The 16,592-nt window shown below is 34.7% G+C and overlaps 1 protein-coding gene across 1 annotated transcript in view; it reads left to right on the forward strand.

Moving 5' to 3' along the window:
• The window catches only part of LOC103267023 (probable C-mannosyltransferase DPY19L2), a 54,914-nt gene extending 42,041 nt beyond the window's left edge, over positions 1-12,873 (forward strand). Inside the window, exons 6-10 of the mRNA XM_021715826.1 lie at positions 1,573-1,692; positions 2,943-3,117; positions 6,279-6,378; positions 7,632-7,757; positions 12,431-12,873. Of these exons, the coding sequence (XP_021571501.1) occupies positions 1,573-1,692; positions 2,943-3,117; positions 6,279-6,378; positions 7,632-7,757; positions 12,431-12,581 (672 nt within the window). The 3' untranslated portion in view covers positions 12,582-12,873. The remainder of the gene's footprint in view (positions 1-1,572; positions 1,693-2,942; positions 3,118-6,278; positions 6,379-7,631; positions 7,758-12,430) is intronic.
• The last annotated feature ends 3,719 nt before the right edge of the window (positions 12,874-16,592 follow it).

Here is a 16,592-nt window from a genome sequence, read left to right on the forward strand (position 1 = left end):
TGTGTGTGTGTGTGTGTGTGTGTGTGTGTGTGTGTGTGTGTGTGTGTACACACATAGATTTTTTTTGCAGAATTAACATCATTCTTTATGTGTAGAGTTTTATACCCTGAAAGCTTTTCCATGCCATTAAGAATATTATAATATGTAATGACCATATACCTGTGAATATGCAGTAATTTATTTACTTCTCTGTCATGGTCACTTAGATTGCTGTTTCCTACTTTTGCTGTTAAAAATGTACTTTAGTAATCATCTTTGTAGAACATCTTTGTGTTTTTATTTTTCCCTGAGACAGATTCCTAAAATGGAAATTTAAGTCAAAGAGTTTGGCTCTTTTGTAGGCCCTTGATAAGAATTTCTAAATTATAGAAATGTATTAGTGAATTATTTTAGTGTTTCCTTCATCACATCCTCTCTAACACTCAATATTGTGTTAATATTTGTCAGTTTGATAGATGAAAATATCTCATTGTTTTTAACATTTAATTTGAATATTAGTGAGTTAGGACATAAATATTTAGTTGCCACTTGCTTTTTGTTGCATTAATTATTTGCTTATATTCATTGTTCATTTTTCTAGTGAGAAAATGATATTTTATTAATATATCTGTTAGAAAAGTTTTGTTTGAATTTTTTGCTTGGTGGAACTCCACCTTAATGAAAATGGGATATCCTGCTAATGAGTACAAATATTATGTAACTTCACTACTTTAAAATAATCTGGTGAGCGGGGCTCGGTAGCTCAGCCTGTAATCCCATGCCTTTGGGAGGCTGAGGTGAGTGGGTTGTCTGAGCCCACGGGTTCGAGACCCGCTTGGGCAACTTGGTGAGACCTCATCTCTACAATAAAATCAAAAATTAGCCGGGCATGGTAGCGCACGCCTATAGTTCCAGCTACTTGGAAGGCTGAGGCAGAAGGATCGCCAGAGCCCAGCAGGTCGAGGCTGCGGTGGCCGGGAGCAGCCACTGCACTCCAGTCTGGGCGACAGAGTGAGACTTCATCTCAAAAAAAAAATAAAAACAAAATAATCTGGTGTATGTTCTGCTGTGATCTCTTTTATTAGCTGAATGACATGTACATTTGCGAAGCACCCCATATTTTTTGTCCCTGTGAATCACCTCTCACTTCTGGCAGGTACTTGCTCACGTGCCTCCTTTTCAAGGAGGCCCACGTGTTAATTCTACCATCTACTCACAGTACTTCCTGCATTCCCTGGCTCCTTCCTCTGTTCCAATTTTTTGCCTGTTGCACTTAACACTTTCTGGCAGGTGATTTAATTGACTTTATTATTTGCTATGTCTATTTATGTCTCTTTCTTTGCTAAATGTGTTAAAATGTAAGCCTCACAAGGGAGGAAATTGCTTACTGTTGTATCCAAAGCACCCAGAATAGTACCTGGCATATAGTAGGCATTCAGTGAATTGTTGAATGAATGAATGTTAATAGACTTATTACGAAATTAGAAGATTCTTATCATGGTGAATAATATAGTTTTAATATATTTTGTTTTCTATTTACTAATTTTAATATAAAGCAAAAATGTCATTTTGTTTCATTTTGTGTTTTTATAGCTGGTTTTTCACACATTGCAGTTGTTAGCATTCACTGCCCTTGCCATTTTAATTATGAGGTTGAAGATGTTTTTGACACCACACATGTGTGTTATGGCTTCCTTGATATGCTCCCAACGGGTAAGCAATTCACTCTTGTATAACTACACTGTACTAACTATAGCAGCTACAGTTAGTAGTAACCACTGTTTTTAACTTAACTAACTTAAATGATTTAAAATGTTCATGATCCACTACAAGCAAGAAAAGCCATTTCAAGTGACTGAAAATTATTTCTAGATTTTAACTGATATTTCTATGACAAGTGATGAGGCACACTTTTCTCTCTCCTAGTATCCTGTCCACAAACATAATCTTTTGAAGTTCAGGTCTGTGTAAGAGTTTCCTGGCTAACCAAAACCACCCGAAAATACTCATTCAGGACTAGAGTAGACACAGAGTGACTGCTTCTGTGTAGTCCTGTTTGGCACGGAGCATGTCTAAGAAATTCTGGGAGTCTGTTACTGTGTGTAATATACAAAATAGATATATTAGCTAGAATTTTAGATACTTCTGGTCACACCTTATTTAGTATAGATTATGAGTGTATTCTCTTAAAATATCATGTGTCATAATGCCTGTTTTCCTTAGATGTGTGTGTGTGTATGTATGTAGAGATATATGTATATCATTATATATGTATACATGCTAATAGGGTCTCCAAGTCTATACAAGATATTCATAAAAGGCAGACAAATGTTAAAGGATTTAATTCTAAGATGTTTTACAATTGTGATTAGCTAATCTTAATCCCTGTAGTAAATTAATAGTAGAAAGATCAGGTATTCCTTCCTTAATTCTTTTGAGAGGAAAGAAAAATCCATTTTTACTCAGGCTCTGTAATTCCAACATATTTGTTTTTTCTTGTTGTTGTTGTTGTTGTTGAGTTGTAGTCTTACTCTGCACTCTGTCGCCCAGACTGGAGTGCAGTGTCCGCTCCCGGTCACCGCAGCCTCGCCTGCTGAGTTCCGGCGATCTTCCGCCTCAGCCTTCCAAGTAGCTGGAACTACAGGCGTGCACTACCATGCCCAGCTAATTTTTTTGATTTATTGTAGAGATGAGGTCTCGCCAAGTTGCCCAGGCGGGTCTCGAATCCACGGGTTCAGGCAGTCCACTCACCTCAGCCTCCCAAGGCACGGGATTACACACTGAGCCACCGAACCTGGCTTATTTGTTGTTTTTTAAACAACAAGTAGTAGTAATTGTGTATATATGTGTGCTGATATCAAAAGGTAACTTAACTTAGTTTAAGAGGAAAAGTAATAACTTACTATCGAACCTATGGAACTCTTCATATAAGAATTATAAATAAATTGTTTCTTTCATTTCAGCTCTTTGGCTGGCTTTTTTGCAGAGTTCGTTTTGAGAATGTTATCTTTGGCATTCTAGCATTGATGTCAATACAAGGTTGTACAAACCTCCATAGTCAATGGAGCATAATCGGAGAATTTAATAATATACCTCAGGAAGAACTTATTCAGTGGATAAAATACAATACAAGACCAGGTATGTAGCTATTTAGTCATATGTGTTGCTAGTTTTATACCACACATATTACACACACATTTGTATATATTATGTAGTTATATAATTATTATTTCCTATATGTATACACATATTCATACCCCCCACATACTTTGAGTATGCTAATTGCAATGACCATGCAATCAAAACTCCTTGAAAAGTGATTTTGTGCCCCGTTTAAAACCCATCTTAGATAACTGTCATAAAGCATTTTAATTAACACCAATAAATTAATAATTTTCACAAGCGATCTGCTGTAACTCTCAGAGAACATTATTATATTTTAACCATAACAGTGACAAATCAAAGAAATAAATCTTTAATAATGAAATTTCACTCCATATGTCAGGCCACTGGAGAAGATAATTTTAATTGGGGGGAGTTAACAGGCACCCTTTCTAGTACTTCAATCGTGCTTACTGTGTCCTCTAAATCTGTAAAACCAGTCATGTGCAGAAGAGTTAAAATATTGACTATTGAATTTCTTCACTAAATTATCTCAGATGAGTACATATCCTACTTTTAAATCCTGCCAAACATTCTGTTTAACTTACTTTCTTTTCCTCCTATCCTTATATGGACTACTTCAAGCAGATATGTCAGTTTACATACCTTTCTGGAGAATAAGTCTATGGCTTATTTGGTCTGTGGCTTTCAAAAGGTGTGGTTGACAGTGGTACATCAATCTGCCAAGCCAGTTCAATTAGAATTTTTACATCAACCCCCCCACTGATTTATTCCCTATAAGGGCTCAAGGCAGGCACTTCCTTCTTTACTCTCCCTTGCCCTACCCCAGTTATAGCTGTTTTCCCCCAGCTTTTAAAGATATCTGCTCTTTTAATCTTTTATTATGTCTGCCTTTGTTCCAGTATTTGTCTTGGGTTCCTGGCAGAGAGACTCTATGTTGGGCAACTTATCCTTCTAAGTTAACTCCCCCAAACCCCTATATCACTTTTAGCTGCCTCCTTTTCCATCTGTTTTATTCTCCTATTAGTTCCTCTTATTATGAGTTCTTGCATGTTTACCAAATGTTTATTAAAAGCTGCATTAAGTTTTATAGTAATAGTAGGACTAGTGCTCTCATCCAGGTCCACCATGTAAGTTTGTATATTTTGGGCACTGCACGACGGTGACCAGTTGAGAGGACAAATGGTAGCTGAAATCCAGCCTGTGGTTCACTCATCGAGCCACGTGATAGTGAAGTTCTGTCAAATCTGTGTAGTAGATTAAGTATATTGACAGGAAAATGTTTTCTGTTTCCCTGTAGTGTTCATTTACTTCACGACCAAAAGGAGAGGTCGGGGTGTTTGTCCCTCTCTCTCTCTCTCTCTCTGCCATAGATGACAACTTCTCAGTGGTTCCAGCTCTTTCTGGATGGAGTGTCTGATTTCTTCTGTATGACCCTGGCCCTTGGTTTTGAGTTCTTCTGTTCAGGGTTTCTCAACCTTAGTGCTGTTTATATCAAGACTGTCCTGTGCAGTATCAGATATCCCTGGCCTCTGCCTCTCATATGCCAGTAGCATTTCCATTCCCATACCCCACAGTGTGACAGCCAAAAAATGTCTCCAGAAGTTGATAGTGTACTCTGGGGAGCAAAATCCCTCATGGTTGAGAACTACTTCTCTAGCCTACCAGCTTTTCCTCATTAATTATTGAATCCTTCAATAATAAACACACTGATTTACATATTTTCAAATTTAAGGTATATAAGTAGATATTCATTAAAAGTTACAATTAGAGTGCTTATTTATATTTGAAAGTAAACATTCAGTTTTTTACAGTAGATCTGAATAACATCTTGTTTTTATTACTGCTTTTATTGTGCTGATTAAAAATGCTAATGACTTTCATAATTATATAATCGTTTATTATACAAAAGTACCAGAAGGTAAGCATTTGGTCTTTTGGTCTTCCAAGAGATAAAACTGAAGCCAGGTAGTGGATTTTGGTGTATCTCTGGTTATGACCAAATGTATACAAACCCTTACCCCAAAAAGTACTACCAACAAGTAATGAGGTGATATGATGGAAAGTCTAATGGCAACTAGGAGAATGTAATTATGAATATTTAAAGATGATCCAAGGAAAAAAACACCTTTCTCTGGTATATCCATAAGACTATAAATTCACAACCCTCAAAACTTACTTGAAAAGATGTACATGATACTTGCCCTTTATAGCTGTCTCTCAGTTCCTAGATTTTATACTATTGGACCAAGATATGAACGTTTACATTCTTTCTAACCCTGTGTGTCTCTGAAGTAGCATAGTGTTCTTCCATGGCAGGAAGCTGTAGTGAAGAGGCTAAGAGAGTGGGTTCTGGAACTTCCCTGCAGTGCAATCTTGGGCAAGCCAAAACTTAGCTGTATCTCTACTTCCTCAACTACAAAACGAGAACAGAGAACCCACCTCATGGTGTTCTTGTGCAAATTAAGTTATTTAATCCCCATAAAATTATGGAATATAGTTTCTAACACCAAGATAACTTGAACAAAAGTTAGCTATTAAATATTGAATGAATAAAAAGAACGAAGTTGGTGGTTATTTAAATATACTTTTTTGTTTTTGAAAATATGGGTTTTTTTATTTTAAAGTTCTGGGGTACAAGTTAAGATTGGGTACATAAGTGGTACAAGTTAAATATGCTTTATCTTTCTTTTTTATTTTTGTCCTCTCTTTATTTTATTTTTAAAATGTGGGGTACAAGTCAGAATTAGGTACATAAGTGGTCTATGTACAGGTGAAGTTTGGGTCTCACCCTGGTCCTCACTTCCCCAACTTAGGATCAGGTACCCTTAGTGATGTTTTGTGCCCCACCCACCAGCAGTGTCCCATTACTGCTGATGCCTCTTTTGTAGTATTGTGATTAATGTTCAGGACTCACTTTTGAGTGAGAATGTGTGGGTTTCAGTTCTTTGTTTCTGTGGTAGATCACAGAGTATGACAGACTCTAGATCCACCCAAGTTGCTGCAAAGTCCATAATTTTGTCCTTTTTTATGACTTCATAATAGTCTATCACGTATATGTAATTTTTAAATCCAGTTTGCTTTCTATCTTAATTTGGGTTCACATATTATAGATAAGTTTAACTTTTGGTTTTCTTTAAAGTATTTTGTTAAGGAATATGATCTTGTTTTTTCAGATGCTGTTTTTGCAGGTGCTATGCCTATAATGGCAAGTGTTAAGCTGTCTACACTTCATCCCATTGTGAATCATCCACATTACGAGGATGCAGACTTGAGGTCGGCAACTGATTGAATATTTCAACCCGACTCACTTGCTATTTACTGTTGATTCTTAGGGGAATCAGGGAAACGTTTTACACATACACACACACACGCACACACACACTCACACACTCATCCCTATATTCATGCTGAAAGTTAAAAAATTATAACTATTCAGAAATGACAATTTGTATGTATAGCCTCTGAAACATGTTTAATAAACCTCTAAAAGCAGAAAAAAGCAAAGGGGAGTTTTTCTAAAAGTGAGAAATGTGTCACATATGACATGTGTGTTAGTAAAACTCCTAAGTAGTAGAATGGATTTGACTCATAGCCAGTTTGCTAACCCCTCCTCTAAATGACAAGCCATTCTCTGATTTAAGAAAACATTTCTAGATCTTACCGGTGGACAATAACTATCTTTTTTTTGACAGGTTGGAAAGGTTTATAAAATTCGCTATATTACATGCTTTTATAAAAACTTAGAGTTATTTTGCTAGTTGATTATGAGAACTCTATTTTCTATTGAGGTCTAAAAGTTCTGTTTTCCTTAAATAGCTGTTTTTTAAAAAATTATGTTTTTCATTCTAGTAATTGTCAGGGTAATTTTTAATGAATTCTCTGATCTATTATTTTAAATTATTTAAAGTTTTATGTGTGATGGTGGGGATTGGGCATCCCATATGCTTGAAAACCCTAAGTGACATTTAATACATAAATCATAATTTGTTCAAGATTTCATAAAACTACCATTAAGGTCCAAATCCTCTGTTGGTAATATTTTTGTGAACATTCATATTCGTATGATTCTGTTAAAGTGATTTTTCTACCTGTTCTGATACTCTAGATGCCCATTGTCTAAATGTTGATACACTTCTCATGTGTTTCTTAGAGCTTCTTTAGATGAAAATATCTATTGAGATAAATATGTTTTCACTACATTCAGTCTCTATCAGAATATATTCGATGATAATTTTGTGAATTATACAAAACAAATTTTATATTCCAAGCTGTTATTCTGCTACCCAGTACAACTCTAAATCTAGTGTACGCACTAACAAAATCAAAACTTCTGTAAGTTTTAGTACATTCAAAATATAAGTAGAAATGTAAAAACTGCTGTCCCTCCAAATTTATGCTATTTTGAATCATATGTTTCAATGTTCCATCCAGTGAGTATTGAGATTCCAGTTTGCTAGTGAGATTTCTTTAGTCTATTCTATTATCATTTATTCTAAATTCTTTCAACCTGTTATTTAAATTTAAAGGGCCCGGACAAAAATAGTTTATTCTGTATATAGTCGAAAATCTGCGAAAGAAGTGAGAGATCAGTTGTTGGAGTTACATGTGAATTATTACATTTTAGAAGAGGCGTGGTGTGTTGTGAGAACTAAGTGAGTATTAACCCTGTGCTATATGATATGGCACTTAACTATAAAGAAACATGTAGGTTAAAACTAAGTGAGTATTAACCCTGTGCTATATGATATGGCACTTAACTATAAAGAAACATGTAGGTTAAAAGTGAACAGATGGAAAAAGGACACATGATGCTACCACCAGTCAAAGAAAGTGGAGTGCCTAAAATATTTGAGCAGATAGAACTGTGGGTACAAATAGACAAACAACATATAGTTAGGCATTTTAGTAGCCTTCTCTAAATAATTTGTTGAAGAAATAAAAAGAAATTCAGCAAAAATATGGAAGACTCGAATGATGCTGTCAACCAATCTGACCTAACTGACAGTTATAGAACATACCACCCAAGAACAGCAAAATAGACATTCTGTTTAAGGACACACACACTATTTACCAAAGAAGACCATATTCTAGGACATAAAATAAGTCTCAATACATTTAAAATGATTCAAGGTATATTCTCTAACTACAATGAAATTAAATTAGAAATCAACAACAAAAATATATGTAGAAATTTCCCCAAATGTTTAGAAGCTAAGTAATACACATCCAAATAATCCGTGCTCAAAAATAAATAAAAAGGGATGAGGGTAACTTCAAAGTATTTTGATCGAAGTGAAAATGAAAACATATGTTAATAAAATTAAATTTGTAGTAAAAATATTTCTTACAAAGAAAACTTGAGGGTAGATATTGTCACTGGAAATATTTCCAATTCTACAAACTATTCCAGAAAATTAAATAGAAGAAGTTACTTCCCAGCTGGTTTTACAAGACCAGCATTATCCTGATACCAACACCAGACAAACATTCCAAGAAAAGGAAAACACAGATCAAAATCTCTTATGAAAACATATGTAAAAGTTCTAAATAAAATTACAGCAAGGCCAGGTGCAGTGACTCATACCTATAATCCTAGTGCTTTGGGAAGCCAAGGCGGGAAAATTGCTTGAAGCCAAGAGTTCAAGACCAGCCTGGGCAACATAGTGAGACCCTGTCTCTACAAAAAAAATAAAATAGCAAATGAATCCAGCAATATCTTTTTTTAAAATTTTTTTAAACTTTATTTTTTTTTCATTGCAGTCTCACTCTGTCACCCAGGCTAGAGTGCAGTGGCACACTCATGGCCACCGCAGCCTCGACCTGCTGGGCTCAGGCGATTCTTCTGCCTCAGCCTTCCAAGTAGCTGGAACTACAGGCATGCGCCACCACACCTGGCTAATTTTTTGATTTATTGTAGAAATGAGGTCTCACCAAGTTGCCCAGGTTAGTCTCGAACCTGTGGGATCAGGCAATCCTCTCACCTCGGCCTCCCAAAGTACTGAGCCACCACGTCTGGCAGCAATACCTTAAATAAAAACAATGCATAATATGCAAGTGAAGTTTATCCCAGGAACACAAAATTGTCTCAATATTTGAAAGTCAATCAAGGGAATTCATCACGGTAACAAACTAAAAAAGGCCACATGATCACCTCAGTAAATTAGAAAAAAAGTATTTGGCATAATTCAATATCCCTAACTGATCAGAAGCCCACAGCAAACTAGGAGTAGAAGGTAACTTGCTCATCTAAGAATCTAAGACTATCAAATTTCTAGAAGAAAACATAGAAGAAAATCATTGGTACCTTGGATTAGGCAAATATTTCTTAGATAAAATGCCATAAACACGATCCATAAGAAAACACATTGGTAAACAGGACTTCATTAAAATTATATACCTGGCCGGGCTCTGCAGCTCAGCCTGTAATCCCAGCACTTTGGGAGGCCGAGGCGAGAGGATTGCCTGAGCCCACGGGTTCGAGATCCATCCAGGCAACTTGGCGAGACCTCATCTCTACAATAAATCAAAAATTAGCCTAGCGTGGTAGCGCATGCCTGTTGTTCTGGCTACTTGGAAGGCTGAGGCGGAAGGATCGCTGGAGTCCAGCAGGTCGAGGCTGTGGTGGCCAGGAGCATACCACTGCCCTCCAGCCTGGGTGACAGAGTGAGACTCCAACTCAAATAATATATATATATATATATATATATATATATAAACCTCTGCTCTTTGTAGACACTGTTTGGAAGAATTAAAAGATAAACCAGCCGGGCTCAGTGGCTCAGCCTGTAATCCCGCGCCTTTGGGAGGCTGAGGTGAGTGGATTGCCTGAGCCGGCGGGTTCGAGACCCGCCTAGGCAGCGAGACCTCATCTCTACAATAAATCAAAAAATTAGCCGGGCGTGGTAGCGCGTGCCTGTAATTCCGGCTACTTGGAAGGCTGAGGCGGAAGGATCGCCGGAGCCTAGCAGGTCGAGGCTGCGGTGGCTGGGGAGCGGCCACTGCACTCCAGTCTGGGCGACTGAGTGAGACTCCAACTCAAAAAAAAAAAAAAGATAAACCACAGTCTAGCAGAAAAAAATTCCCAAAGACTAAGTCTGATAAAGGACTTTATCTGCATGTATAAAGAACTTTCAGAACTCAAGAAAACCACCCAATTAGAAGTGGACAAAATATTTACATAGATACTTCAAAAAAGAAAATATACATATGGCAAATAATTACATGAAAAGATGCTTGACATTACTAATCATTTGCATAAGAAATGCAAATCAAAACTGTGAGATAACCTAATAAAATGTGTAAAATTGAAAAACAACTGATTATACCAAGTGTTGCTGACACTCTGGACAGCCTATAACTCTCATGCACTTGTGCAAATGTAATATTGTACAACCACTTTGCAAGACAGTTTAGCAATTTTATAAAGAATTAAGCATACACTTAGTATATGTATTTACATGATAAAAGAAAGCATACATCCATTCCAATAATTGTACTCAAATGTCCATAGCAGCTTGCTTTTTTGTAACAGCCCCAACTGGATACAGCCTGAATGTTTCTCACCAGCTGAATGGATAAACACACTATTGGAATATACAATGTAATACTACTCACCAGTCAGAAAGAAGGGACTACTGATACACAGAATATAGACAAATCTCAAAATAATTCTACTAAGAAAAAGAAGCCCGAAAAAAAAAAGAAAGCATGCAATAATTCTAGAAAATGCAATGAATATATAGTGACAAAAAGCAGACACATGGTTGCCTGGGAGGGGGAGTTAGCTGAAACAAGACAGTAGGATTACAAAAAGGCATAAGTAAACTTTTGGGAAAGATGGTTATTCATGATTTTATCGTAGTTGTGGGTTCACAGTTGTATACATACATTAAAATGTATCAAAGTGAACATAATATGTGCAGTTTATTGAATAATCATTGAGCAGTTATGCTTTAATAGATCTGTTAAAATACCTGACAAGAGCTTTTATCCAGAATATATAAAGAATTCCCACATTTCAATAATAAGAAACACCACCAAATTTGGCAAAATATTTGAACAGATACTCCACCAAAGAAGGTATTTTGAATTACCCACAACCATACTAGAATGACTGAACTGTAAACACTGACAATACCAAGTGTTTGTGAGGGTGTAGAACAATTTAAACTCTTATACATTGCATGTGGGAATGGAAAATGGTGCATTTAATAACGTGTATGCACAAGGCCTTGTCCATGAATTTTATAGCAGCATTGTTCATTATTATGAAAATCTCAAGACATCTCAAATATTTACTAACTTGCAAATGGATAAATTGTGTTATCGCCATACAATACTCTTTAGTGATAACAAGGAACTACTGAACCATAGTGCAGAAATTGTAGGAATTACATCATCTCAAGTATGTATATCAAAAACATGCTAAAGTAAAGAAGCCAAAAATGAAAAGACTACATAATGTGTTTATATGAAGTTCTACAAAAGGCAAAACTCTAGTGCAGAAAGCTCAGTTGTTGCTTGAGGTCATGTTTAGGGGAGGGGACTGATTGCAAAAGGGCACAAGAGAACTTGGGGTGAAGGCAATTTTCTATATTAGGATTGTGATAGTGCTTACACATCGATACATGTCTGCCCATTCTCATCAAACTTTGCACATATAATGGCTGAATTTTATTGTAAATAACTTGTGCTTCAATATAGATGTTAAAAAATTAGAATCCAATTTTTCTGGACTACTTCCCTTTAATGATTCCCATGCAGGGTGACTCTCTCATGAGAAATGATATCTCATTTAGCACACTTGGTAGAAACACCCGAAATGGGAGAGGGTTGAGGAAAACAAATTGGCATAAGAACCTCCTTTCCCTGCTTTGGACTATATGTTTCCATGCTGTGATCCAAGGCAATTTATGCTCAAAAATATGAACTCCATCAGGAATTTGATTAGCTTTTTGCTGTGTTATTCTACTACAAATGGGTATTATGTTTGGATGGTGAAGGCACATGGAAAATATATTTGTATTTCAGTTTGAAAGTATTTAAAAATATATATTTATAAATGTATATTGAACATTTATTGTTAGAACATGTCTCATTGTTTGGTTAAGTGGAACATGAAAATGCAATATACTTAATGTCATTTCTTTTTTTTAAAAATTTCTAAATGTTGAGCTTATTTTTTTTAAATGATGCTTTAAATTAATTAAGTTGTTAAATTAATTAAGTTAAATTCCTCTCTGAAAATCAAGGAGATACTTTATCTATTTCCTCCAGATATGAATATATTTTAATATGGGCATATGTGTATGTTTATTTTTTTTAGGCCTGGTTGCAGTATGCTTGAAATCTGGGATGTGGAAGACCCTTCCAATGCACCTAACCCTCCCTTATGTAGTGTCTTGCTCAAGGATGCGAGGCCTTACTTCACCACAGTGTTTTACAATAGTATGTACAGAGTATTGAAGGTGAACTGAGAATGAGACTATCCATTTCACTGTAGTAAGATGAAGTGTGCCAAAAATAATCACTTTTTGGCTTATGCCTATTAATAAAAAACACAAGCTTTAATAAGGGATGCTTAAAATAAGATTAAAATGATTTAAACTTTTCTAATTTACTAAAGGTAAATTACTTCATTTTTTCAATGAATGTCAACCTTATTAAGCCTATCATATAAATTATTAAATCATATTGAATAAACAAACATTCATCTTAGCGTTTTAAGGAAAAACATATATAAAAGAAAAACAATTTTAATAAATCAAAGGTATGTAAGCCCTTTTTTTATCCAGCTAGGTGAATTGCCTTAGAGTTTTTTTCCCCAGTACCAGGGTGTCCAGCTCAAACTCTTTAAACCACTGAGAGTAGAAAAATGCAGACTGTGAAATGACACATCCTTAAGATGCTGACACTGGTCAGAGTCTCTTTACCTCTGTGAGGAAATTATAACCATGGCTCTACAAGGTGGTTTTTTTTCTTTTGCCTAGCACTTGGGAAAGATCTTTGATAGTTTTTAATAATTTTTTAATCATTTTAGGTTAAAGTATTTTTTTAAACACCTTGTTTTGTAATGTTTTGAATCTGAATCTCTTGAAATGTATTTACCCAGCCAGATAAATATTTTCCACTGACTAGTCCTCAATCTAAGCTCAAGAGGTTATTAACATGTCTTTAGAATTTAGTGGTTTTTCTTGTATCATCTAGATAAAAGAAAAATTGCTATAATGTACAACTAAATTTGGGGGTTAAATATAATCAGAAAAGAAGATCCAGTTAAATTTATTAAATGAGATTTTTGGATCCTAGATCTCAAATGAACCAATAGCCTTTTCATCTTGATGGCCCTGGAGCATATTGGACATATCTTTATTTCTGGCCACCAGCTTTTGTAATAATATATTTTTAAGTCCTCATTTATTTTTGTTTTTTGGATGAGGAAGTTCATGTCTTGTAAATCCTCTTCTCCAATAAAAATGACCCAACAATAATGCTTTTAAAAGTGATAAATAGTTATCTTGAAGTTATTGTTGCCAAATGTAAAGATAAACACTTTCTCTCTGCTTGATAAATAATAAATATGCTAGCTTTATAGCGTTTTAATGTGCCTCTACTTTAAATTAGTCATCTTGGCGCTTTAATAATCCTCTTTTTTTCTTGGATGTCTACACATGAGATAACAAAATTACTTAATTCCATAGATTAATTCACTTACAGTAGGTAAGCAATTGAATACAGAAAAACCAATAAAATTATTTTTCAAATTTTATAGTTGTAAAACATTGTATTGCAGGATACAAAACAGCTAGGAAAGCATGCCACATTTTATTTATTTTAGCATTTTCAAATAATTTATTTTGGTATAAGTTTAAAGAAGGAAAGAGACAAAGAAAAAAAGGAGACATAACATCTAAGATTCACAAAAATTAAAATAACACATTTTGGGTGACGTTTTCATAGGAAACATTTTAAAGAAGTTGGTAGAATTTTTTTTCAAAGAAGTGCTCTGTTAGCTAATAAAATATTCATCACAAACACATTTATGTGGATTAATATGTAGGAAAACCAATAAAGTTATTTTCAACTTTTGTAGTTGTAAATTATTTTGATACAGGATACAAAGCATCTAAGAAAGCATGCCACATTTTACTTACTTTAGCATTTTTAAATAATTTGTTTTGGTGTAACTATGGGGCAAAAAAGGAAAAAAGACATAACACCTAAAATTCATAAAATTAAAGTAACACATTTTGGATGATGTTTTCATAGAATGCATTTTAAAGAAGTTGGTAGAATTCAACAAAAAAATGGATGAGATATATTAACTAATAAAATGTCTCATATATAATGTTTTCTTATAGATTCATGTTATTTTCATGTACTGTATATGTTAAGTGATTTTAAAAACCCTTGAAGATCCTTTTTGTGTTTTCTGTCTTTTTTCATTTTTTTTAACCAAGAATGAGAAATTTTGAAATTGAAATAGTTCTGATATGAAGGGAAAAATAATCATAGGTTGCCAGATTTATTAGCCATACCTTCATTAGCAATGGTCTTTCTTAGCCATTTGAAAATGATTCTGCATAGTCTCACACAGAAGGCAATACAGTATTTTGTGATGGAATAGTGTGGGTTTTGTAATAAGATGGATATAAGTTTGAATTCTGGCTCTTCCATACTAGGTATATTACCAACCATCTATTCAAAAGATATTTATTGAGCACTTACTGTATGTTACTTAACTCTAGTTTCTTCACTGGTAAATCAGAACTCTACCTACTTGGCAGAATCATTATGAGGATTAGTGAAATAATGTGTTAAAGTACTTGTTACATATAGGCATGCAACAAACATTAGTTTCTTCTGTTCCTCTCTTTTCCAGCCCAGTAAATACTCATTTTAGTGATATCAAGTTACAGGGTGAGGCTAGCTCATTTCAGAATTCCAAATAGTCCTACCTTTATTTGGTGTCAACAAATAGGAATACTAGACTGTGGCTTACTTACTTTCTTTCTTTTTTTTTTTTGAGTTGGAGTTTCACTCTGTTGGCCAGGCTGGAGTGCAGCGGTATGCTTATGGCCACTGTAGCCACGACCTACTGGGGTCAGGCGATCTTTCTACCTAAGCCTTCCACGTCACTGGAACTACAGGCGTGTGTTACCACGCCCAGTTAGTTTTTTGATTTATTGTAGAGATGAGATCTCATCAAGTTGCACAGACTGGTCTCAAACCCCTGGGCTCAGGCAATCCTCTCGCCTCAGCCTCCCAAATTCAGTTTGCTTTACTTAGCTTATTCTATTGTATTCTTCCCCACATGTATTTTTTATTCTTTTGACATATGAAGGCTCTGCCTAAACTTAATAGGTGGGTTGAGTGATGGGAAGATTTTTCCTCAATGCATGAAGCTTTTTCTTGTGATAATTTTTTTTGCACATTGCTATGAAACCATGGCTAGACGTGAGCTGCGTACTAGCTGCAGCAATCCCTTCCATCATCCAATTGTGAGAAGCTGATGCACAGATTTGGGAAATATTTTCATTGCCGATAGACACAACATCCCAAAAAAATGGAGTACTTTTAATTTTAATAATAAAATTATGTTTATACTTTTTAAAATTATATTTTTCTATTGTACAAACAATACAAACTTATTATAAAAGTTGACTTTGAGCAAACAGGAAATTTGAAAGATGTCTACTCATATAGACATAGTAGTAAAAATGGAAATAACGCAGCAGTAGTGAAGATATACATATAGAACACTGCAGTGCAGATCTAGTGTGTTATTTTTTTCTGATTTTAAAATTAGTTCCAAAGGATAGATTTCAAAAAGTTAAATTTCATTAAAAAAATGTTGACATCCTTAAAATCTTCAATGCAGTTGTTCTTAAATTACCTTTGCAAAAAGATTATACGCATCACCAAAAGTTAATGTGTGTATGACAGTGTTCATTTTACAACATTCTCACTAGCCTTGGTTAGCTGTATTAAGAATATTTTTTGCTAATTTGTGAGGTCCAAAATAGTATTCACTTATTTTAATTTGCATTTATTCAATGTCCAGTGAAAACTCCCTATTTTCTTATTCATTAGAAAGTCTACTTGGCTGTAGCACTTTATCAGTTCACATTCTTTGATTAATTCATTGAGTCTACTCACAAGGGATGAGGGTAGAGATAAGGGAGAAGAAAATCTCTTTAAAAATTCTTTTTAACTATGAGAAATATAAGGAATTTTTCAAAAGGCCAGATAAATATATTACTTTATGCACAACAATCACATTAATATGGGTCAAGGACATAAATGAAACAGGCAGAACTTTATAACATTTTTTTAAAAAATAAGGAAATGATCATTAAAACCATATGCAAAAATTTACAATTCTGATGATAAGAATTAGTGAGAATAGGGAACAATGAAAACTCTCATGAAATTATAGAAAGTGTATAAGTTGGTACTGCCACCTTGAAAAATCATTTGATATTACC

The sequence above is a fragment of the Carlito syrichta genome, unplaced genomic scaffold (genome assembly GCF_000164805.1).
Source record: "Carlito syrichta isolate Samal-C Ts95f unplaced genomic scaffold, Tarsius_syrichta-2.0.1 Scaffold307782, whole genome shotgun sequence".
In the NCBI taxonomy this organism is placed as follows: domain Eukaryota; kingdom Metazoa; phylum Chordata; class Mammalia; order Primates; family Tarsiidae; genus Carlito; species Carlito syrichta.